Raw genomic sequence first — 24804 nt, forward strand, 5'->3', positions numbered from 1 at the left:
TTAAGTCGGAGGTGTCAGAACCACAGTTAAGAGGGCAGAATTAATAAATGATTGAGATGTATGGGGGTCACTGCTTAACATCTTAAAGACTCCAGAGCCCAGGACAAATAACCTCTCCTTTAATAACCCATTCACAGTAATACCTGACCCCATTACCCCCATGGAGGACAAACAGGCAAGTGACCAAAGAGCTCTGCTGTTTAACCACACTGTCAGGGCAGTGATCCATCTTCAGCACTCTCTCTCCCAGACAGGGCTGAGGCCTCAGAGGCAGATGTCTGTATCCACCAGAGGAGGAATTAAGTTACTTGTGACCCCCACAGGTCCCAGTTAGTGTCACTGACATACAGAGTACTCAAAACCAAATCATTGGGGAGGGCAGGCAGGCAGGCGGGTGGCATGGCGATTACTCTGGCACTAATTGGTGGCCACAGAGCGAGCGTTCTGGGACCGTGTCCATCTGTTTCTTGATGGATCTGTCTAATCTGGACTCAGAGTACCATCATGACACAGTAACAGAGAGAAGCTATACTGTAGCTACTCAGTTTCAATCACAGCTAATCACACCAAGAGCACACGCATTCATGCCAATGGGATAATTTATCACTGTACTGTACACACTGTTTGGCACATTACACTACCCATTTAATCTATTTGACAATTGAGTGGCCAAACTGATGGGACTGGGTGGCTTTAAGATGTACATATCTAAAAGGTCTGACAATTTGACTTAGTTCAGAGTGGATGATGAAGTTGTGATTTTATGGAAGATTTTGTAGCTAAATATTCTAACTGTTCATTATGTTTGGATTGATGGCACACTTTACAGATGTTTGAACTGAGAGTGATGCTAGTATTGGTTGGTGAGTGACAGAGACCAGAAAAGGGACAATACCAGAGATGTACAGAGGAATAAAAGAGAGATTTGACAGGCGAGGCGAATTATCACAGATCTAAGGGCAAAGGGCCTTTTTGGTGAGATCATCTGACTGACAGGTCATCGTGGAGTGATTCAAAGTGAGGTTAGATGAGCTGTTATGATGTTGTACTTCTTTGAGGCCTGTAGCCAATCCAAGAGCTGCTCTGAATGTCATCCTTTTTAATTGGTCAAAACAGAAGTACTTGATAACCCACCAGAGGTGTTTTTCATCAATTATGCTTGTCTTGATTTGACTTGTCAGAACTAAGAATGATTCATTCACAAATGGGTGGAGGTAGGGGCTTGGATTTCTTTGTGACATTATTGACAAAAGCTAAAGTGGCTTTATTTCTTCCTTTACTCATTTGTTTTGTTGAATGTAGCCACTAATTGGAAGGCTACTCGCTCATAGAACATACAAGTGAAAGTTCTTGTGTTAATGTCTTAGCTCACAGTGGGAAGTGGATAGTGGGAACACATGGGCCCCTATTTTCCAGAGGTAGAGGGTTTAGAATTTAGATTGAGTCTGTTAACACTGCTAGCAAATTTATAAACAGGATGGTTAATGATTGTAATTAGGATTGTGGCATTCTAAAAGTGAAAATGAGCAGTCTGCTCTCCCACAAGAGGGCCAGCAGGGAAAATGTTATTCATGATTACTATATGTCAGGATTATTTGGCCCTGCTGTGTATACTAATGGAAGTTACTGAGGCTCCATGGTGGCCTAGTTCACACTGTTTTACTTTATAATGTCACAGAAGTTATCCACTGAACATAATGAATAAGACTAGGTAAGAGTACCACAAGCTAATGGATAGTGTTTTGTAGGGATGTAATAATTCACCGATACGCATCGGTCCCTGATTCAAAGATACGAATGCATCGGTCCGCGGACCCCAAACCAATCCAAATGTAGCATGCATCAGTCAGAAAATTGATTTAAAATGTTATAAATCACAAATGAAATGTTTTTTGTTGTTGCTCATATTACTTTCAACCTTCTGAAAATAACATGTTTTGTAACAACTGATGCGTCCTAAGTGTTGAACTAAGCATGTAACTGTGTTGACAGTCACTAGGCAGGTTTCCATTGACCCAGGTTTATTTGACAAAAGCAATATCTACAAAAATATATATATATACACTGCTCAAAAAAATAAAGGGAACACTTAAACAAAACAATGTAACTCCAAGTCAATCACACTTCTGTGAAATCAAACTGTCCACTTAGGAAGCAACACTGATTGACAATAAATTTCACATGCTGTTGTGCAAATGGAATAGACAAAAGGTGGAAATTATAGGCAATTAGCAAGACACCCCCAATAAAGGAGTGATTCTGCAGGTGGTGACCACAGACCACTTCTCAGTTCCTATGCTTCCTGGCTGATGTTTTGGTCACTTTTGAATGCTGGCGGTGCTCTCACTCTAGTGGTAGCATGAGACGGAGTCTACAACCCACACAAGTGGCTCAGGTAGTGCAGCTCATCCAGGATGGCACATCAATGCGAGCTGTGGCAAGGTGGTTTGCTGTGTCTGTCAGCGTAGTGTCCAGAGCATGGAGGCGCTACCAGGAGACAGGCCAGTACATCAGGAGACGTGGAGGAGGCCGTAGGAGGGCAACAACCCAGCAGTAGGACCGCTACCTCCGCCTTTGTGCAAGGAGGAGCACTGCCAGAGCCCTGCAAAATGACCTCCAGCAGGTCAATTCGTTCTCCAGTCAAACCGAAACTCATCGTTTCAACCCCCCCCCCAAAAAAATCCTGTATTGTAGTTTAATCTCATCTTGATTATTGTCCAGTCATATGACGCTGCATAGAAAGACCTAGTTAAGCTGCAGCTGGCCCAGAACAGAGCGGCAAGTCTTGCTCTTAATTGTAATCAGAGGGCTAATATTAATACTATGCATGCCAGTCACTCTTGGCTAAGAGTTGAGGAAAGACTGATTACATCACTTCTTGTTTTTATAAGAAACATGAATGTGCTGGAAATTCCAAATAGTTTGCATAGTCAATTTACACACAGCACTGACACACACTCTTACCCCACCAGACATGGAACCAGGGGTCTTTTCATAGTCCCCAGGTCCAGAACAAATTCAAGGAAACATGCAGTATTCTACAGAGCCATGATTGCATGGAACTCCCTTCCGTCTCATATAGCGCAAGTGAACAGCAAACCTGGTTTCAAAAAAACAAATAAAGCAACATGTCGCGGCACAACGGCCTCTCCCCATGTGACCTACTTGTTGTGTGTACTGTATGTGCTGACATCTATGTGTAACTGATAGATGCACACTACATGTTGATGTTTATACATTTATGTCAATTGTAAAGTCTTTTGTCTGTAATGTATTTTTCTTACCATGTACGACTCCAGTAAGACTAGCTGTCGACAATAAATATATATATATATATCTTTTTTAAATCAAGTATCGGAGCCCATGTATCGAATCGTCTTGAAAGATGCACATCCCTGACATGGATTCTTCACACGCTGTTTTTGTAGAGGATATAAGAAGTGTATATACTGTATTGTTTATCTAAATGTATCGTACTAGTTTGTGATGTGCCTCAGGAGCACAATAGAAAAGCAGCCTACACTGCTTTACTTGTATCCTACTGCCCATCAGTCAATCATGTATGGGATTATCCACTACCAGTCTCACTGTTTACACATCAACACAAAGAAAGATGCCTCAACAACTGTTACAGCCACAGTGCGCTGACGCAGAGGCGTAACACGGATTACAAGCTAAACAGATAAAATCAGCATCTGCTCATGCTCTGTAACTGCGGTAACGATGCTGGTCATTTCTGAGGCCCTCTTGGTGGCAGTAGCTGGGTGTGGCTGTGGAGGCTGTGTGCCGTCCTGGCATTCCATCTGAGCGTAGCTAAATATACTCTTAATGGCCAGCTAGATGTCTTTCCAGGCTGGCAAGAAGATACAACTAGGTTAATAACACTCAAGCCCATTTGCACACAGTCCACATCATTTAAAATAAATTGGTTTAGAAACTGCTCTCTAGCTCTGGCTGATGTAATTAGGTTTAATGTTGGATTTGGCAACTATACTCTGAACAACTCTTTGCTGATTATTTTACTGATAAACCTCCCTGTCATTTTGAGTAGTTGGTGGGTGGCTGGATAACATTTCCTGGTACTTCTGTAGTGGTTTTCCTGCTGCCTGCATGCTGGAAGTCGTCTGTACTACACACACACGTACACACGTGGTGTCTCGCTGTGCCTCTTACATGAACGCATGTACAGTGTACACAGGCTCTGAGAACAAACAGCTGGGGCCAGATTGTGGCTAGTGAGTCTTGCCAGAATGGCTTACCCTGAGGTGACCTGCTATGTTTACCATGATTTATACTGGACCTGCTGCACTACAACCTGGCCTTATAAGGAGCTATGGTAGCCAGTGATGAAAGCAATCTGTTAAGGAACAAAAGTAAATGTACAGCAAAGGCATAGATATCATAGTATCAGCAGAATGGATAGCAGCAGAATAAAGATTGGACAGGAAAGCCCAACAGTTTAATATTTTAATAGGAAGGTAATAGTAGGAAGGATGGGGTACTGACTGGTGAATGATGTTTATCCACATGAAAGGATTGGCCTCTGGTCGGAGAGAGAGTGGGTGTGTTTAGAGCTGGTGTTTTGGTTATGGCTGGGTTAAGGGGTGGGGGGGCTGGGGGTGTGTGTGTCTAAGCAAAGCGGCTTTGTCCTCCATCTGTGCCTGAGGAACAGGCCTTGAGCCGCAAATACCAGCTGAGGGCCTGTTATGCAATCACACAAGAGCCAGAGATACTGTATATGCAGCAGCCATCACACTGATGCATCCACACAAATGTAATGCTAGCACATACATTAGCACGTACTGTACAAAACCTTTCTCCCATGATCAATCCCACATACAGACAGGCCCAATTACAGATTGATTCTGAGGAAAGATATGACATCCCAGAGCGGGTGTCTTCCTCCTCCTCCTGCTATAGATGTAGGATCTTAATTCAATCAACCTGTTGCAGGATAAACTTTCCTGCAATGCAGGTCATTTAAAACTTGTGGTGTATTTGAGGTTTAAAAAGGCTTCTGAAATGTGTAATTTTTCACTAAGAAATTTCAGACTTTAGGGCCTCCCGGGTGAGACTCTCACCAGAGACTCTGGGTTCGCGCCCAGGCTCTGTCGCAGCCGGCCGCGACCGGGAGGTCCGTGGGGCGACGCACAATTGGCCTAGCGTCGTCCGGGTTAGGGAGGGTTTGGCCGGTAGGGATATCCTTGTCTCATCACGCACCAGCGGCGACTCCTGTGGCGGGCCGGGCGCAGTGCGCGCTAACCAAGGTAGCCAGGTGCACGGTGTTTCCTCCGACACATTGGTGCGGCTGGCTTCCGGGTTGGAGGCGCGCTGTGTTAAGAAGCAGTGTGGCTTGGTTGGGTTGTGTTTCAGAGGACGCATGGCTTTCGACCTTCGTCTCTCCCGAGCCCGTACTGGAGACAAGATAGTAATTACTAACAATTGGATACCATGAATTTGGGGAGAAAAGGGGGTAAAATTTAAAAAAGAAAAGAAGAAATTTCAGACTTTAGTTTACCTTACAAAAAACCTTTCCTGTTGCTGCAAGATCATTTTTCTGCTGTAGCAGACTGACTCAAATTAAGATTCTACATCTGTATTAACCACTGTAGGACGGCCAGGCCCAGGCTTACATCAGTGACCTCATTTCCTGCTAGCTCAGTCGGGTGATAGAGCAATGGTGGGAATCTTAAAGGAAAAATCCACTCAAAACCGATATTTGTGTTAGTCCTCTGATACAGTCCCAAAATGTTTTGCATGTCAGCAGTCAGGTTTTCAAGATATTGTAAAACGCGTCATCATGATGCCTCATGGAAGTCATGATATCAAGATAGTTTTTGAGTGGAGTTTCCTTTTGATATGCAGGGTCTGATTCAAGAAGAGATGAGACTTACCAGTATGTTTACCATAGGTGACAAGGTGTTAAATATGACCCCTTCACGGGCAGGGGTCAGTCTCTTTCATCAGGTAATCGGAGAATGGTCAGCTACCTCATTCAGTTGTGTGTGTCCGACAGTGTCACTGTTACACTGAATGCGGGTGTGCATGTCAGTTTGCAGTTTGACTACATGCTCGTTTTAGCTTCTGGGCAGTGAGTATTTGACTGGGTCTGTGTGTCTGAGTTTGTGATGTGCCTCTCCTTGGATGAACACCTGCTTGTTGTCTTAGTAATGCGTGACTGTGATGCAGGGAGTCATATTGAGTCACGCTCAAAAATGTTTGTGGGCTTGCTAATTACATCATGTATCCAACGCAAAGTATGTTCATGCCATGGAATACTTGACTACAGACAGTGGATGTGTGGGCATGTGTATGAGTCTATTGGAGCGGTTGGCAAATGTTGGCAATCAATGGCATGTTTTTATGATTAGATAATAGGATATGTTAAAAAATCTTTGTTTGGTGGGTGTTGCATGTAGTGGACCTGTTGTCCTCTCTTTCCATCCACAGGAAGATCTGTGTAGTATTCTGGTTGCCATGTATTGTTCCCACCATCACTCTTTCCAACCACAGGAAGATCTGTGTAGTATTCTGGTTGCCATGTATTGTTCCCACCATCACTCTTTCCAACCACAGGAAGATCTGTGTGCACTGTAAGTGTGTGCGTGAGGAGCATGCAGTGCGGGCGGTGCCGGGCCAGCTGGAGAGGATGATGGTGAAGCTGGTCTCAGACTTCCAGAGACACTCCATCTCCGACGACGACTCAGGCTGCGCCTCCGAGGAGTACGCCTGGGTCCCGCCTGGACTCAAGCCCGAACAGGTCAGAACCAGCTTTCAATATACTTGGCATCGCTCATTTACTCATGTGTTTCCTTTATTTTGACAGTTACCTGTATGTTCAAACTTCAACGCTCATTCTTATTTGCATACAGACAGGGTAAAAAAGAAATGGCCTCGCAGCCCCTCTCAAAGAAGTGTGTGTCTGAACATGCTTGTTTTAATGCAGGTGTATCAGTATTTCAGCTGTATCCCGGAGGACAGAGTGCCCTATGCTAACAGCTCAGGAGAGAGGTATCGCATTAAACAGCTCCTCCACCAGCTACCAGCTCACGACAGTGAGGTAACAGTCGCTAATACTGTAACTCTGCGTGGGGTTTTGGTTGTTCTAAAGCCCCTGGGCTGTAATATGATTGTTTTCTGTGATGCTTGTCTGACTCAGCATTATAACTATTCTTTAATACTGTACTGCACGTCTGTGTGAGATTTTGGTTTCCCTAGCCTCTGGGCTGTAATGTACAGTAACAGTCACAAGTTTGGACACACCTCCTCATTCCAGTTAAAAAAAAAAATGATATTTATTATTTTTGACTTTTCTACATTGTAGAATAATAGTGAAGACATCAAAACTATGAAATAGCACATGGAATCATGTAGTAACCAAAAAAGTGTTAAACATTTCTTCAAAGTAGCCACCCTTTGCCTTGATGACAGCATTGCACTATCTTGGCATTCTCTCAACCAGCTTCATGAGGTAGTCACCTGCAATGCATTTCAATTAACTTGTTTGGGATAGGGGGCAGCATTTTCACGTTTGGATGAAAAGCGTGCCCAGAGTAAACTGCCTGCTACTCAGTCCCAGCTGCTAATATATGCATATTATTAGTATATTTGGATAGAAAACACTCTGAAGTTTCTAAAACTGTTTGAATGATGTCTGTGAGTATAACAGAACTCATATGGCAGGTGAAAACCTGAGAAAAATCCAACCAGGAAGTGGGAAATCTGAGGTTTGTAGTTTTTCAACTCTTTGCCAATCGTTTAGTTTATTTAGTTTATTTTTACAGGGACAGTGCACATTAATCAACGTTTCAGTAAAAGTGCCGGTTTTAGCCAGCCGGCTAATTTTCAACCGCAGTCCCTGGGCAGGTTATTAAAAACAATTACAATATAGACAATCATTGAGCAGTGAGCACACGCAGAGCAACATAGCATACAGACAGAGCAAAATAGGACAAGCAAGACGTAGCATACAGACAGAGCAACATAGAACAAAAAGCAGCAAGACAAAATTCATAAAAGCAGCAAAGTGTTTCCACACCTCACAAGCTACAGACAACAGACAACATGGAAAGCGGCAATACACAGCTAGGGAATATGTTCACAAATCTGATTCACCTTTAGCCATGTCTTCATTCATTTTGTGAAAGTGTGATATGTGGTGCAGTTATGTGTCTGATGGCAATGTATTCCAGACATAGGAAGCTCTCACAGAGAAAGCGGATTTACTAAAGGTGTTGTTTTTCCTTAAGGGAACTATACAGTCACCTCATGGCAGACCTTGTGGATCTGCTGCCATATGTTTGGGTTTTCTGTTTAACAAAAATACTGAGTGGAGGGGGAGCCAGGCCATTTAGGATCTTGAATAAAAGACATGCGTCAGTGTATTGCACAAGATTTTCCCAACTCAGAAGCTCATGCTTTCTGAGGATGTAACAGTGATGATGGCTATTGAGCTTCCTATCAAGCACTTTGAGAGCCTGTAGACACTGAATATACAGTGTCTATGGGGTCAAATTGCACTTCTTAAGGCTTCCACTAGATGTCAACAGTCTTCAGAACCTTGTTTGATGCTTCTACTGGGAAGTGGGGGCGAATGAGAGGGGATTGAGTAAGGTCTCTCCCAGAGTGCCATGAGCTGACCATGCGCGTTCACGTGAGAGTTAGCTTGAGTTCCATTGCATTTCTGAAGACAAAGGAATTCTCCGGTTGGAACATTATTGAAGATTTATGATAAAAACATCCTAAAGATTGATTCTGTACTTCGTTTGACATGTTTCTACGAACTGTAATATTACTTTTTTGACTTTTCGTCTGAACAAAGCGATCGCATTGAGCATTTGGATTACTGGGCTAAACGCGCAAACAAAAAGGAGGTATTTGGACATAAATTATGGTCGTTATTGAACAAATCAAACATTTATTGTGGAACTGTCATTCCTGGGAGTGCATTCTGATGAAGATCATCAAAGGTAAGTGAATATTTATAGTGTTATTTCTGACTTCTGTTGACTCCGCAACATGGCGGGTATATGTTTGGCTTGTTTTGGTCTCTGAGCGCCGTATTCGGATTATTGCATGGTTTGCTTTTTAAGTAAAGCTTTTTTGAAATCTGACAAAGCGGTTGCATTAAGGAGAAGTATATCTATAATTCTGTGCATAATACTTGTATCTTTTATCAAAGTTTATTATGAGTATTTCTGTAAATTGATGTGGCTCTGTGCAAATTTACGGGATGTTTTGGAGGTAAAGCCAAATGTAAACTGAGGTTTTTGGATATAAATATGAACTTGATCGAACAAAACATACATGTATTGTGTAACATGTTGTCCTGGGAGTGTCATCTGATGAAGAATATCAAAGGTTAGTGATTCATTTTATCTCTATTTCTGCTTTTTGTGACTCCTCATTTTGGTTGGAAAATGGTTGTATGCTTTCTGTGACTAGTTGCTGACCTAACATAATGATATGTTCTGCTTTCACCGAAAAGCCTTTTTGAAATCGGACACTGTGGTTGGATTAACGAGAAGTTTATCTTTAAAATGTTGTCTCATACTTGTATGTTTGAGAAATTTAAATAATGAGATTCCTGTTGATTGAATTTGGCGCCCTGCAATTTCATTGGCTGTTGGCGAAACAGCTAGCGGAACCCCGTTCCCAGACAGGTTAACAGGTGTGTCTTTAAAAGTTAATTTGTGGAATTTCTTTCCTTTAATGTGTTTGAGCCAATCAGTTGTGTAGTGACAAGGTAGGGTTGGTATACAGAAGATAGCCCTATTTTGTAAAAGACCAAGTCCATATTATGGCAAGAAAGCTCAAATAAGCAAAGAGAAACAACAGTCCATCATCTGGAAACTTTCAAGAACTTCTTCAAGTACAGTCACAGAAACCATCAAGCGCTATGATGAAACTGGCTCTCATGAGGACCGCCACAGGAAAGGAAGAATCAGAGTTACCTCTGCTGCAGAGGACATGTTCATTAGAGTTACCAGCCTCAGAAATTGCAGCCCAAATAAATGCTTCACAGAGTTCAAGTAACAGACACATTTCAACATCAACTATTCAGAGGAGATCTTGTGAATCAGGCCTTCATGGTCGAATTGCTGCAAAGAAACCACTACTAAAGGACATTTATAACATTCAGATGTCATAAATCAGCAATGCAGAGCTCTCCCTGTCCTCTGCCGTGCCTTGATTGTATTACTGTTGATGATATCTGGAAATGTGCATGTACAACCTGGCCCATCTACTGTTGCTAGCCCCAATTCTGACTTGTGCTCTGATCAATTGAAAGTGTGGGTTCACAGCTCCAATCCAGATGTGTTGGTCAATACTGAGACGTGGTTAAGGAAGAGTGTTTTGAATACTGATGTTAACCTTGCTGGTTATAACTTCTAATTGGTCCCAATCCCGGATCCGGGAGCACCCCCATCAGTAAAAAAGCTGACTAGCATAGCCTAGCATAGCGTCACAAGGTAAATACTAGCATCTAAATATCATTTAAATCACAAGTCCAAGACACCAGATGAAAGATACACATCTTGTGAATCCAGCCATCATTTCTGATTTTTAAAATGTTTTACAGGGAAGACACAATATGTAAATCTATTAGCTAACCACGATAGCAAAAGACAACTTTTTTTTCCCACAATTTTTTCCTGCATAGGTAGCTATCACAATTTCGACCAAATAAAGATATAAATAGCCACTAACAAGAAACAACTTCATCAGATGACAGTCTGATAACATATTTATGTGTATAGCTAATGTTTTGTTAGAAAAATGTGCATATTTCAGGTATAAATCACAGTTCTACATTGGCAGCTGCAATCTGAAATAGTGCCGAAGCAGCCAGAATAATTACAGAGACCAACGTCAAATACCTTAATACTCATCATAAAACTTTTCTGAAAAATAACACAAGCGTACAGCAAATGAAAGACCAACATCATTTTGAATCCCAGCCAATATTTTCAGATTTTTTAAGATGTTTTACAGCGAAAACACAATATAGCATTATATTAGCTTACCACAATAGCCAGGAAACACAAGCCGTTTACCAGCAGCAAAGGTTAGCGATCCTAACAAACCAGCAAAAGATATATAATTTTTGACTAACCTTCATATACTTCATCAGATGACAGTCCTGTAACATCTATTACACATGATATTAGGATTTTGTTCGAAATTTGCATATTTAGTGGCACAAATCGTGGTTATACAATGTGATTAGTAGCAACATTTCAGGCAATCTGCCCCGGCGCCATCTTGGAGAGGCACCTAATCTAATCGATAACTAATCGTAAACTTGAATAAAAAATACAGGTTGGACAGCAAATGAAAAGAGTGCATTATTCTTAATGCAACCGCTGTGTTAGATTTTTTAAATTAACGTTACGCCGACATACAGCGTGCGTTAACAGCGAGACCATGCCAAAATTTAATGGCGGACAATAATTTTACATTCTTCCACAGAAATACGAATTAACTCATAAAATAGCTCTTACCTCTTTGATGGAGTTTCCATCAGAATCTTGGGCAAGTGGTCCTTGTGTCCAGAACAATTTGTCTTTTGTTGAAATATGTTCCTCTACTCCGTGTAGAATTAGCTGCTAACCGCCAACAATGTTACCGGAGAGGTTCCCAACTCGCGATAAGCCTGAACAAGAAAACTCCAGAAAAATCCCAATAAACTGATATAAACTGCTATAAGCGGTTTAAATTAACTACCTTATGAAGTTAAGACAAAAACAAATTAAATCAGTAGCCGGAGATGTATAGAACTGCTAAACCGAAAGCTTTTCAGGACGCCATGCTGGTGTGTCCCTGCTGCGGTCAGCCCCCGCGTCAAAAGGTCGGTCCTTCCGTTCCAGAGGATTATAACTCCCCCAGATGGTGCTACTCCACTCCATTCAAGGTCTCACCGCTTACTGACATCTAGGGAAGCGTATGCAGTGCATGTAGCCCCAAGCTTACAAGGGAATTTATAAACCGACCCTGGAACAGAGACCTCGATTTCAGACTTCTCACTTCCTCACAGGAAAATTGCTCCAACTCGAGTTCTGTTTAACTCACAGATATAATTCAAACGGTTTTAGAAAACTAGAGAGTGTTTTCTATCCAATAGTAATAATAATATGCATATTGTACGAGCAAGAATTGAGTACGAGGCAGTTTAATTTGGGAACGAAATTCCTACAAAGTGTAAACAGCACCCCCTATTGAGAAAAGGAAAACCTTTTTCGGCAAGACAGATCTTCCAAAGGTAGGGGAGTGGCAATCTTTCCCAAGGATCACCTTCAGTGCTCGGTTGTCTCCACCAAGTCTGTCCAAACAATTTGATTTCCTGGTTTTAAGCATTAAACTTTCAAATAGCTCTTTGTTGACTGTTGCTGGGTGCTATCGTCCTCCATCAGCACCGGCCTGTACCCTACCTGCCCCAAGCTCTCTCCTGGTCCCTTACACTGAGTCTGAATTTGTCCTGCTAGGTGACCTAAACTGGGACATGCTTAAACCACCTGACCAAGTCCTAAAGCAATGGGACTCCCTAAATCTTTCTCAGATTATTAGCAATCCCACAAGGTATGACTCCAAACACCCAGAAAATGCTACTCTCCTCGATGTTATCCTCACAAATAATCCTGATAGGTATCAGTCTGGTGTTTTCTGTAATGACCTTAGTGATCACTGTTTTACAGCCTGTGTTCATAATGACTGCTCAGTGAAACGACCTGTCGTGATTTGTCATAGACGCTTGCTAAAAAACTTTAATGAGCAAGCCTTCCTTCATGAACTGGCCTCTGTAAAATGGTAAAGAATCAGTTTGATCCCCTCTGTTGAAGACGCTTGGACCTTCTTTTTTGATATTTTCAGTGGTATTGTTAACAAATACGCCCCCATAAAGAAAATTTGAATTAAAAACAGGTTCAGCCCCTGGTTTGACCTTGTTCTTGCAGAGTTACCCCACCTCAAGAATTGCATTTGGCGTGAGGCTCGGCACACGCATACTCAGGCTGACTGGCTCTCGTTCAGGCAAATGAGGAATAAGTGCACTCAGGCTATCCAGGAGGCAAGTTAGTAACTTTAAGGAGCAGTACTCTCTCTGTGGATCTAACCCCAAGATGTTCTGGAAAACGGTTAAAGACCTGGAGAATAAACCCTCCTCCTCACAGCTGCCCATGTCCCTTAATGTTGATGATATGGTTGATGATGTGGCAGTCACTGAGTCCGAGGTCCTAAAGGAGCTCCTTAAACTTGACCCCATAAAAACATCTGAGTCAGATGGTTTAGACCCTTTCTTCTTTAAGGTTGCTGCCCCTATCATCGCCAAGCCTATTGCCATCTTTTTAACCTGTCTCTCCTTTCTGGGGAGGTTCCCATTGCTTGGAAGGCAGCCACGGTTTGTCCTTTATTTAATGGGGGAGATCAAGCTGATCCTAACTGTTATAGGCCTATTTCTAATTTGCCCTGTTTAACAAAAGTGTTGGAAAAACATGTCAATAATTAACTGACTGGCTTTCTTGATGTCTATAGTATTCTCTCTGGTATGCAATCTGGTTTCCGTTCAGGTTATGGATGTGTCACTGCAACCTTAAAGGTCCTCAATGATGTCGCCATTGCCCTTGGTTCTAAGCAATATTGTGTTGCTATTTTTATTGACTTGGCCAAAGCTTTTGATACGATAGACCATTCCATTCTTGTGGGCCGGCTAAGGAGTATTGGAGTCTCTGGTCTTTGGCCTGGTTTGCTAACTACCTCGAGTGCAGTGTATAAAGTCAGAAAATCTGCTGTCTCAGCCTCTGCCTGTCACCAAGGGAGTATCCCAAGGCTTAATTCTAGGCCCCACACTCTTCTCAATTTACATTAACAACATAGCTCAGGCAGTAGGAAACTCTCTCATCCATTTATATGCAGATGATACAGTCTTATACTCAGCTGGCCCCTCCCCGGATGTTGTGTTAAATGCTCTACAACAAAGCTGTCTTAGTGTCCAACAAGCTTTCTCTACCCTTAACCTTGTTCTGAACACCTCCAAAACAAAGGTCATGTGGTTTGGTAAGAAGAATGCCCCTCTCCCTACAGGTGTGATTAATACCTCCTGAGGGTTTAGAGCTTGAGGTAGTCAACACATACAGGTATTTGGGAGTATGGCTAGACAGTACACTCTCAGCACATATCAAAGCTGCAGGCTAAAGTTAAATCTAGACTTGGTTTCCTCTTGTAGTCACTCTTTCACCCCAGCTGCCAAACTAAACCTGATTTCAGATGACCATCCTACCCATGCTAGATTACGGAGACGTAGTTTATAGATCGGCAGGTAAGGGTGCTCTCGAGCGGCTAGATGTTCTTTACCATTCGGCCATCAGATTTGCCACCAATGCTCCTTATAGGACACATCACTGCACTCTATACTCCTCTGTAAACTGGTCGTCTCTGTATACCCGTCTCAAGACCCACTGGTTGATGCTTATTTATAAAATCCTCTTAGGCCTCACTCTCTCCTTTCTGAGATATCTACCGCAGCCCTCATCCTCCACATACAACACCCGTTCTGCCAGTCACATTCTGTTAAAGGTCCCCAAAGCACACACATCCCTGGGTCGCTCCTCTTTTCAGTTCGCTGCAGCTAGCGACTGGAACGAGCTGCAACAAACACAAAACTGTCCAGTTTGAATCTCAATCTCTTCATTCAAAGACTCAATCATGGACACTCTTACTGACAGTTGTGGCTGCTTTGTGATGTATTGTTGTCTCTACCTTGCCCTTTGTGCTGTTGTCTGTGCCCAATAATGTTTGTACCATTTTTTGTGCTGCTACCATGTTATGTTGCTATTATGCAGTGTTGTCATGTTGCTGCCTTGCTATGTTGTTGTCTTAGGTCTCTCTTTATGTAGTGTTGTCTCTCTTGTTGTGACACGTGTTTTGTCCTATGTTTATATTATATTTATTTTTTATTTTTAATCCCAGGTCCCATCCCCGCAGGAGGCCTTTTGGTAGGCCGTCATTGTAAATAAGAATGTGTTCTTAACTGACTTGCCTAGTTAACAAAGGTGAAATATAAAATAAAAAATAAGGAGATAATTTCTTGGGCCAAGAAACTCGAGCAATTAGACCGGTGGAGTCCAAATTTGAGATTTTTGATTCCAACCGCTGTGTCTTTGTGAGACGCAGAGTAGGTGAACGGATTATCTTTGCATGTGTGGTTCGCACAGTGAAGCATGGAGGAGGAGGTGTGACAGTGTAGGGGTGCTTTGCTGGTGACACTGTCAGTTATTTATTTAGAATTCAAGGCACACTTAACCAGCATGGCTACCACAGCATTCTGCAGCGATACGCCATCCCATCTGGTTTGCGCTTAGTGAGTATCGTTTGTTTTTCAACAGGACAATGACCTAACACACCTCCAGGCTGTGTAAGGGCTATTTGACCAAGAAGGAGAGTGATGGAGTGCTGCATCAGATGAAATGGCCTCCACAATCACCTGACCTCAACCCAATTAAGATGGTTTGGGATGAGTTGGAGCGCAGAGCGAAGGAAAAGCAGCCAACAAGTGCTCAGCATATGTGGGAACTTCTTCAAGACTGTTGGAAAAGCATTCCTCCTGAAGCTGGTTGAGAGAAGCTGTGGCTACTTTGAAGAATCTCAAATCTCAAATATGTTTTGATTTGTTTAATACTTTTTTGGGGGTTACTACATGATTCCGTATGTGTTATTTCATAGTTTTTGATGTCTTCACTATTATTCTACAATGTAGAAAATAGTAAAAAAAAAAAAAAAAACTTGAATGAGTAGGTGTCCAAACTTTTGACTGGTACTGGTGTTTTTGTTTTGTTCCTCACTAGTTTGTTCTGCTTGAGTCAGCATTATAACTTCTGTATGTGTTTTGTGTTTCCAGCCTCAATACTGTAACCATCTGGATGAGGAGGAAAAGAAGGAGCTGTGTATGTTCAGTCAGCAGAGGAAACGAGAGAACCTGGGCAGAGGCATGGTCAGACTGTTCCCTGTCACCATGACCGGAGCCATCTGCCAACAGGTAGATACTGCTGAGGGAGGGGGGGGTGGGAGATCAGGGTGGGATGGATACAGTGAGAGTGAGGAACCAGGGAGATGGAGACAGGAGGAATTAGGGAATTCTCTGGTTTTTGGTGTATGTATCAGACCTGGGTTCAAATATCTCAATTATTTTCACATTTGAAGTAAATATTCACATTATATTTGAAAATACAAGTGGTTTAATATTTTTATGTATTTGGAAATTAACTTGGAAAGTATTTTAAAATACTCAAATACACTCCCATGCATTTAACCCAGGTATTTAAAAATAGTATTTGAATTAAGTATTTTAAAATACTCTCAAATAAAATTTGTTAGACTTTGGTTTTTACAAATAACCATTCAAATACTCAAATAAAGATACTTATTTTGGGCTCTTTTGAAAAGGCTCAAATACACAGAAAAAAAGCATTTTAAATACCAGATACTGAAATACACACCAAGCCAGGCACATGAAGTTGAAAGTTTACATACACCTTAGCCAAATACATTTAAACTCAATTTTTCACAATTCCTGACATTTAATCCCAGTAAAAATTCCGTTTTAGGTCAGTTAGGATCACCACTTTATTTTAAGAATGTGAATGTCAGAATAATAGTAGAGAGAATGATTTATTTCAGCTTTTATTTCTTTAATCACATTCCCAGTGGCTCGCACACGCTTTTTCAGTTCTGCCCACACATTTTCTATGGGATGGAGGTCAGGGCTTTGTGATGGCCACTCCAATATCTTGACTTTGTTGTCCTTAAGCCATTTTGCCACAACTTGGGAAGTATGCTTGGAGTCATTGTCCATTTGCGACCAAGCTTTAACTTCCTGACTGATGTCTTGAGATGTTGCTTCAATATATCCACATAATTTCCCTCCCTCATGATGCCATCTATTTTGTGAAGTGCACCAGTCCCTCCTGCAGCAAAGCACCCCCACACCATGATGCTGCCACCCCCGTGCTTCACGGTTGGGATGGTGTTCTTCGGTTTGCAAGCCTCCCCCCTTTTCCTCCAAACATAACGATGGTCATTATGGCCAAACAGTTCTATTTTTGTTTCATCAGACCAGAGGACATTTCTCCAAAAAGTATGATCTTTGTCCTCATGTGCAGTTCCAACCCGTAGTCTGGCTTTTTTATTGCTGTTTTGGAACAGTGGCTTCTTCCTTGCTGAGCGGCCTTTCAGGTTATGTCGATATAGGACTCGTTTAACTGTGGATGTAGATACTTTTGTACCTGTTTCCACCAGCATCTTCACAAGGTCCTTTACTGTTCTGGGATTGATTTGCACTTTTCGCACCAAAGTACGTTCATCTCTAGGAGACAGAACGCGTCTCCTTCCTGAGGGTATGACGGCTGTGTGGTCCCATGGTGTTTATACTTACGTACTATTGTTTGTACAGATGAACGTGGTACCTTCAGGCATTTGGAAATTGCTCCCAAGGATGAACCAGACTTGTGGAGGTCTACAATTGTTTTTCTGAGGTCTTGGCTGATTTTTGATTTTCACATGATGTCAAGCAAAGAGGCACTGAGTTTGAATGTAAGCATTGAAATACATCCACAAGTACACCTCCAATTGACTCAAATGATGTCAATTAGCCTATCAGAAGCTTCTAAAGCCATGACAATTTTCTGGAATTTTCCAAGCTGTTTAAAGGCACAGTCAGCTTAGTGTATGTAAACTTCTGACCCACTGGAATTGTGATTAAGCGAAATAATCTGTCTGTAAACGATTGTTGGAAAAATTACTTCTCATGCACAAAGTAGATGTCCTAACCGACTTGCCAAAACTATAGTTTGTTAACAAGAAATTTGTGGAGTGTTTGAAATGCTTAGGTTGGAGTCAATAAAACTTTATGTAAACTTGAATTAATCATGATGTACTGTTTTACGTAGGACCGCCCCAGCCCTTCCGTAATAAACAAACACACACACACAGTAGCTAGCTCGCATAAACCGTTGGACTTCAGACATCGTTTGCCACTAACATCATGAATAGGGCGCATAAATCATCACACACATTTTCAAAACGTTATAATAAACCTTCTATACTAAAACAAGTGACATATTAGACAACTGCAACCTGTTAAATGTTACTATCGTGTGGCTAGCAAGTAGCAACTGTTAGCTTGCATTGTTCAGCACATAGAAAGTCAGCCAGCTAAAAGTTTAGCTTGCTTGCTATCAACTCAAAATCGTCTAGCTAATCAAATGTATGTTTTGTTATAAATTAACTAGTTAGTTAATTAATTTTAGACTGAACATTTCCTTACCCCACTGAAGTTATTCATTTTCCATCTTGGATGTCCTCTGTTTACGTAGTAGGGCAATGATTGTGAATTAACCATGCGTGCTAGCATTACTTTAACAGAACTTTCCCTAAAAGTTCAAACATGGTTACATTTTAATACAATTTTGGTAATGTTCTAGGAACGTTCTCCAAATGGTTTTACATCGGGAATGGTCTCAAATAGTTCAGAGAACTTCAAGAAACAACATTCTTCTGTGGGAATTTCAGTACTTCTGCATAATGTTTCCTTATGGTTATATTTAGTCATGTTCTCAAATTGTTCCAAGAACGCTAAGAGAACTTTCCATAAAAAAACAAGAACATGTTTAATGTTCAGAGAACGTTCCAAGAATGTTATTTAAAAACATGTACATTACGTTCTCAGCATCAACAAAACACTCTCTATCCTCTCTTGTTAAGTGTGTTCAGGTATGTTGGTCTCGCCCACTATTTGGCCACACCTGATCTTAATGAGTGCTTGTTTCCTTTGAAATGGGGTATTTTTGAATAGACTAAAAACATGTCAGGCTTGCTCCATCCTGGTGGCGCAGTGAACTAATTCCATGGATAGAGAACAGAGGATTATACATTCGAATCTCACTGATGCCGTGTCACAATAAAAAATACATGTGTTTCCATGATTAATGCATATCTGTTCTTGGAGTTCAAAAAAGTTAACCCAAAATAAGCTAGCAGCGTTATTAAAGGTCTTATAGAAACATTCAGTGATTCTTTTTTTTTTTTTTTTTACCTACAAATAACCTATCATTTTAGTTCTCTGAGTTAATTAAACCTCCCAGGAAAACTGTCAAGGAACCAGAGCAAAACGTTCTCAGAACCTCCCTGCAACCTAAAAATAAACATTCACAGAACAGGCAAAATGTTTAGTTCTGTTCTCGGAGCGTTTAAAAAAAAAAAGTTCAGTTTTACTAGTCAGGAAGCGTATGGCTTCGTTCCCAGAACAAATGGGAAACCAAAAATGTACGTTCCCACAACTTCCAAGGAATCAAATGTGCGAGCTGGGATGTATTTGAACCGAGGTCTGTTATGTATACACTTGTGTTCTCACATGCTCATTTACATTTTGTTTACCTATTGTTTTGTCTCTCTGTCATTCTCTGTGTTTCAGTGTGGCAGACAGATCTGTGGTGGGGATATAGCGGTGTTTGCCAGCCGGGCTGGTCACGGGAGCTGCTGGCACCCTCAATGTTTCCAGTGTGCCTCTTGTACTGAGCTGCTGGTGGACCTCATCTACTTCTACCAGGATGGACAGATCTACTGTGGCAGGCACCACGCTGAGAGGATCAAACCGCGCTGCCAAGCCTGTGATGAGGTGATTGACTCTGCCCTGTCCTGTCATGACTCTGCCCCGTTCAACAAATGATATGCTTACTGTGTATCCAGTCCACTGTCTGGTCATGCACTCTGTCGGCCCTGTCCTGTCAACAAATCTCTCCATACTATGTACGCTGTCTGCTCATATACTGTGCTGTCCACAAAGCTCTCCAAACTGTGTATCCACTCTCTGCTTATACACTCTCTGCCCTGTCTACAAATCTAAATTTTTCAAATCGCCACTCTCCAGTTCTAACACTGACTCTTATGAGGAGATTTGTATCTTTGGCAGACTTGTACTCGGGGCTGGGAGAGTGTGTCTTTATTTGATTTACATGCCTGTAGACCCTAGAGGAACATCTAGTCCCTCAATGAGACAGCCATATGTTGTTGTTCCACAAACCCCTTTTAAATCGCTCTTCCACGCACGCACACACCCACACAGACTCTTGTTTAGACCCTTGGTATTTCTGACTTAAGAGATTAGATGAAGTAGACTAATAGGTCTGTCATGACTGACCTTCACAAGTCCTTAGAGCATGTACCCTGTCACACTGTAAAGACAAGTCTTAGAGAAAAACAGAGCTGTCATTCCTCATGAACCAGAAATGTTCAATAGTGACGTGATTTGCTGAGCCTCTTACCCTTTTTTCCACCCACTCTCTTGCTCTCTCTCTCTCTCCTCCTCTCTTTCTGAAATGCAGATAATTCTAGCTGATGAGTGTACGGAGGCAGAGGGCCGACACTGGCATATGAAGCACTTCTGTTGTTTTGAGTGTGAAGCAGCGTTGGGAGGACAGCGGTACATCATGAGAGAGTGCCGGCCGTACTGCTGCTCCTGCTATGAGTCCCTCTATGCAGAGTACTGTGACACCTGTGGGGAACACATAGGTACTGGAACAACACAGGTCCATGTTTGCACAAAAGGAAACATATATATATATATATATATACAACCACTCACACAGAGAGAAGTATACAGCCACTCACACAGAGAGAAGTATACAACCACTCACACAGAGAGAAATCCATACACACTCAGACAATTTTCTTAGACCCGCTTTGTCTTCCAGGTATAGACCAGGGGCAAATGACCTATGAGGGCCAGCACTGGCATGCTGCCAAGTCGTGTTTCTGCTGTGCCCGCTGTCGGCTCCCCTTGCTGGGGCGGCCCTTCCTCCCACGTGGGGGCCTCATCTTTTGCTCCAGGCCCTGCTCTCTGGGAGAGGACCCAGATAATTCAGACTCGTGTGACTCAGCCCTCCAGAGCCGGCATCCGCAGCACAGACGCTGTGAGACAGATGAGAAGATCCAGCAGCCGCAGCACTGCTCCCCACAGCAACCACCAGAGGGAGCCAACATCCCTGTTGTCCCAGGAGAAGTCTGCATTCATGCTGCACTGGAAAATAGACGTAGGGGCTTACTGTACATACATAGATGCAGATGGCATTTACATGTTATGTAGGTCATGCCTCAGCCTTTTTATTTTCCCAGCATGTAACAGCTTTGTAATACTCACATAGATTATTTTACTTATTTAGCAGGCTCTTTTATCCAAAGTAACTTTGATCACATGCTCAAAACAATAGATTTTAGAAATTGTCAAAGATTACATAGCATTTTCTATTTAAGCAAGGTGTGTTTTATCTTCATTTCATCTGTCTCACAGGTGTTCACATCTCTACTAATGTTCCGAATGGAGTCCCCCCACCACTCAACGGTCATCCTAACCTCAGAGGGTCCTACTCTCCCCTTCCTCATTGTCACTTAGCCAATAACTGGGGACCATCTTGTCCTGTCGACCAATCACTCAGCAGTTTGTACCCTGGAGATTGTGGCAAGCATCCAGGCAGTAGTCTGGAGTTTTTAGGAGAGCCCAATGGCTATGCGGGACACCCCCTCACCAGTTTCAGTAGAGGAACGTCTACTGCAAAGGACTGTGGGAACTGTGTGGAGAGAAGTAGTCAAGTTATGCAAGGTATTACACAAGGCAATAACATGCATCATAAGTTAAAGTGGGACTGTTCGTAATGAAAAAGTTAACTGTGGTGCTCTGTTAGATACAGTTGGCCACAAGCAAGAGTTTAGTTATATTCTATAAATCTGTAACCAAGTCTTACTCACCTCCTGTTATTGTGAGTTGATTCAACAGAAATTGTATCTCTTGCTTTTTTAAATTTATAAATGGAAGTATTTTATTTGTTTTCTCTCCCTCTTCCCAGTGTTTCCTCCCCCGAGGAACTCCTCCTTACCTGCATCACTAAACCATCCCAGTCCTGCTGACCCTCTGCCCCTCCCGCCCCCTCAACCCAAGTCTTGTGATTTGATAATCAGGCCAAATCTGCACCAACCAGAGCCATGCCCCCCTAACCCTAGCCACCAATCAAGTCGAAGTGGGACAGCCAGGGTCAGTTTCCGAGAGCCAATCAGCTGCAGCTACTCTGTGGATGAGGAGGAGGAGGAGGAAGAAGAGGAGGAGGATAAGGAGAGAAGAGAGGGGGATGAAGAACAGGCAGAGGAAGAGGATGGAGGTTTTGGGAGCAGGTTACATATGCAGAGGGGCATTCCACCTCAAATGGACCTTCTGGGTAAGAGACAGACAACTTCTTTTCCCTTTTCGTTCTCTTTTTTTCTTTTCATCACAAATGCCAACCGTCTTTCATTTTTTGCGTCTCCTCACAGATGGTTCATACCAACATCGTCGTTTACGGCGGAGGTGGAACCGTGGCCGTGTGGCTTCCGACTCTACTCTCCACCTAGGCACAGCGACACGTTTCCGTCACTCTCAGCCGGACAGGCCCCGTCTGGATGCTCTAGAAAGGAGACGAGAGAGGGAGAGTGTTTCCCTCTCTTCCCCTGGCATCACAGAGCCCCCATTACTCAACCTCCAGCCAACCCAGTACAACAAACATGAGGATTCCTGCTCCACCTGCTCCTCCTCCTCAGACTCAGAGGAAGATGGTTACTTCCTGGGGCAGCCTATCCCCCTGCCCCCCCAGCTAACCCACAGGCCCCAGTCTGTGGATGGAGAGAGGGAAGGAGAGAGGGATGGAAAGACAGAAGGAGAGAAGGACAGGGGGTTGAGAAACAGCCTGAGCAGGAAGAGAAGGGCCAATGGCCTTGGTGCAAAGGACAAAGACAAGAACTGTGCCATCTCCTAAGTTTGACCCTCACAGTGAAAGTTCTGTTTTTCAACGATCAAGCCAATGTCCAGTTTCACAATAAATTATAAATATGAATCTGTAACATGTTGGGGATACTTTGAATACAATACTCCTATCCAGCAGACTCATTCAAAGATTAAACCACTGTACTATAAGAAGGCAAGAGGAAACAGAGAGAGTGACTGACTGTAAGATGTATTAGAGGGATCAGATATAAAATAGAAATGTTGTGTTTGTATGTTGTTTCGGGCACTTTTTTGCACAGTAGAGTGAATCTGACATCCATCTAGGAAGTTCTGTAAGAAAATGTCACTGTGTTCCCGCAGTGCATGTTATAGGATTTACTCAAACGTGAAGAAATTCACTTGACATTATATTCAAGTGAATTTGTGGAAAGAGAACATTCCAGTATAAACATGTAAGCATTTATTGTGGGAAGCTATTCTTATATCTATTTTTGTATAGGACCATCTAATTAATGTACATTAAAGATTTGAGGATTCCTTCTCAGATTCTACATTTCTTTGAGGGTCTTCATGGGCATTTGTCTCTCTCACTCACGCTCTGCTTCCAAACATGCACATTAGAGAGTTCTTCAGAAAAGAATGTGCTGGCAGTGTTCAGTCACATTATTTCACCAAGGCCGATATAAACTAAGATTCCGCCTTTAATGTTTTTGTAGCATAGCATTTTTTTTCTACTCTGAGTGTTAAATGCAATGTTACACATTTTATGAGAATAATGATTGGAAATGTTTGTTCAACAAAATAGTTGGCTAAATATTCTGTGAGAACCAAAATAGAGTGTTGGTCCCACACAGTGAGATTGAAAGACTAAATGTGCAAACCTGGACTGTGAATGTTGGTGTGTATGTTTTGACAACCTATCATATCAAAATGTATTTGTCACATGCGCTGAATATAGCAGGTGTAGACTTTGCCGTGAAATGCTTACTTATGAGCCCTTTCCCAACAATGCAGAGTTAAAAAGGAAGAAAAATGTGCAAAAAAGGAAATAGTAACACAATAGAATAAGACTATATACAAGGTTCTCACTTTGACGTAAAGCCTCCCTAATGTGAGCATATGATATTCAAAAAAAGAAATTGTGTACATTCATTGATTTTTAGATCAAAAATACATTTACTTCAAGTCTAGTTATTTTTATACTCTTGGGTGCTGGTTCCTGTTTTCAATGTTTTTTGTTGAAATGTAAAACACTTTTTAAACTTTCACTTTTCAGAGTTTGTGGAAACTACAGTTTCTGAAAGTTTTGTACTAGGAGAAATAAATTCATTGAAAACTACAATTTCTCATTTCATATCTGAATATACACAGTGTACAAAACATTAGGAACACCTTCCGAATATTGAGTTGCACCCTCTTTTGCCCTCAGAACAGCCTCAATTCATTGGGGCACTGACTCTACAAGGCGTCGAAAGCGCTCCACAGGGTTGCTGGCTGATGTTGATTCCAATGCTTCCCACAGTTGTCAAGTTGGCTGGTTGTGGTGGTGGACCATTCTTGAGACACAGGAAACTGTTGAGTGTGGAAAAACCCAGCAGCGTTGCAGTTGTTGACACTCAAACCGGTGAGCCTGGCACCTACTACCATACCCTGTTCAAAGGCACTTAAATATTTTGTCTTGCCCATTCACCCTCTGAATGGCACACACACACAATCCATGTCTCAATTGTCTCAAGGCTTAAAAATCCTTCTTTAACCTGTCTCCTCCCCTTCATTAACAGATGACATCGATAAGGGATCATAGCTTTCACCTGGTTAATCTATCATGGAAAAAGCATGTTTTGTACACTCAATGTATGTTTCATTCATTTCAATATTATGTTTCATTTTGACAATTAACTCCAACGGTCCTCTTTTTACAGTCTATGGTCCACACACTGACCTTCTTCAGAGGAAGGCTTCTGATCAGAGATGGGTCTGTTATTTTGTAACAGGTTCATTATTAC

The 24804-nt window shown here is 42.2% G+C and overlaps 1 protein-coding gene across 2 annotated transcripts in view; it reads left to right on the forward strand.

The window, feature by feature from the left end:
- The window catches only part of LOC111977127 (prickle-like protein 2), a 41800-nt gene extending 17660 nt beyond the window's left edge, over positions 1-24140 (forward strand). For both annotated transcript variants that reach the window (XM_024006444.2, XM_024006445.2), the window contains exons 3-11: positions 6577-6760; positions 6947-7060; positions 15893-16030; positions 19463-19666; positions 20373-20559; positions 20742-21080; positions 21338-21646; positions 21891-22256; positions 22351-24140. In XM_024006444.2, coding sequence (XP_023862212.1) covers positions 6577-6760; positions 6947-7060; positions 15893-16030; positions 19463-19666; positions 20373-20559; positions 20742-21080; positions 21338-21646; positions 21891-22256; positions 22351-22829 — 2320 coding nt within the window. In that variant the 3' untranslated portion in view covers positions 22830-24140. The remainder of the gene's footprint in view (positions 1-6576; positions 6761-6946; positions 7061-15892; positions 16031-19462; positions 19667-20372; positions 20560-20741; positions 21081-21337; positions 21647-21890; positions 22257-22350) is intronic.
- The last annotated feature ends 664 nt before the right edge of the window (positions 24141-24804 follow it).

The sequence above is a fragment of the Salvelinus sp. IW2-2015 genome, linkage group LG17, assembly GCF_002910315.2.
Source record: "Salvelinus sp. IW2-2015 linkage group LG17, ASM291031v2, whole genome shotgun sequence".
Classification (NCBI taxonomy): domain Eukaryota; kingdom Metazoa; phylum Chordata; class Actinopteri; order Salmoniformes; family Salmonidae; genus Salvelinus; species Salvelinus sp. IW2-2015.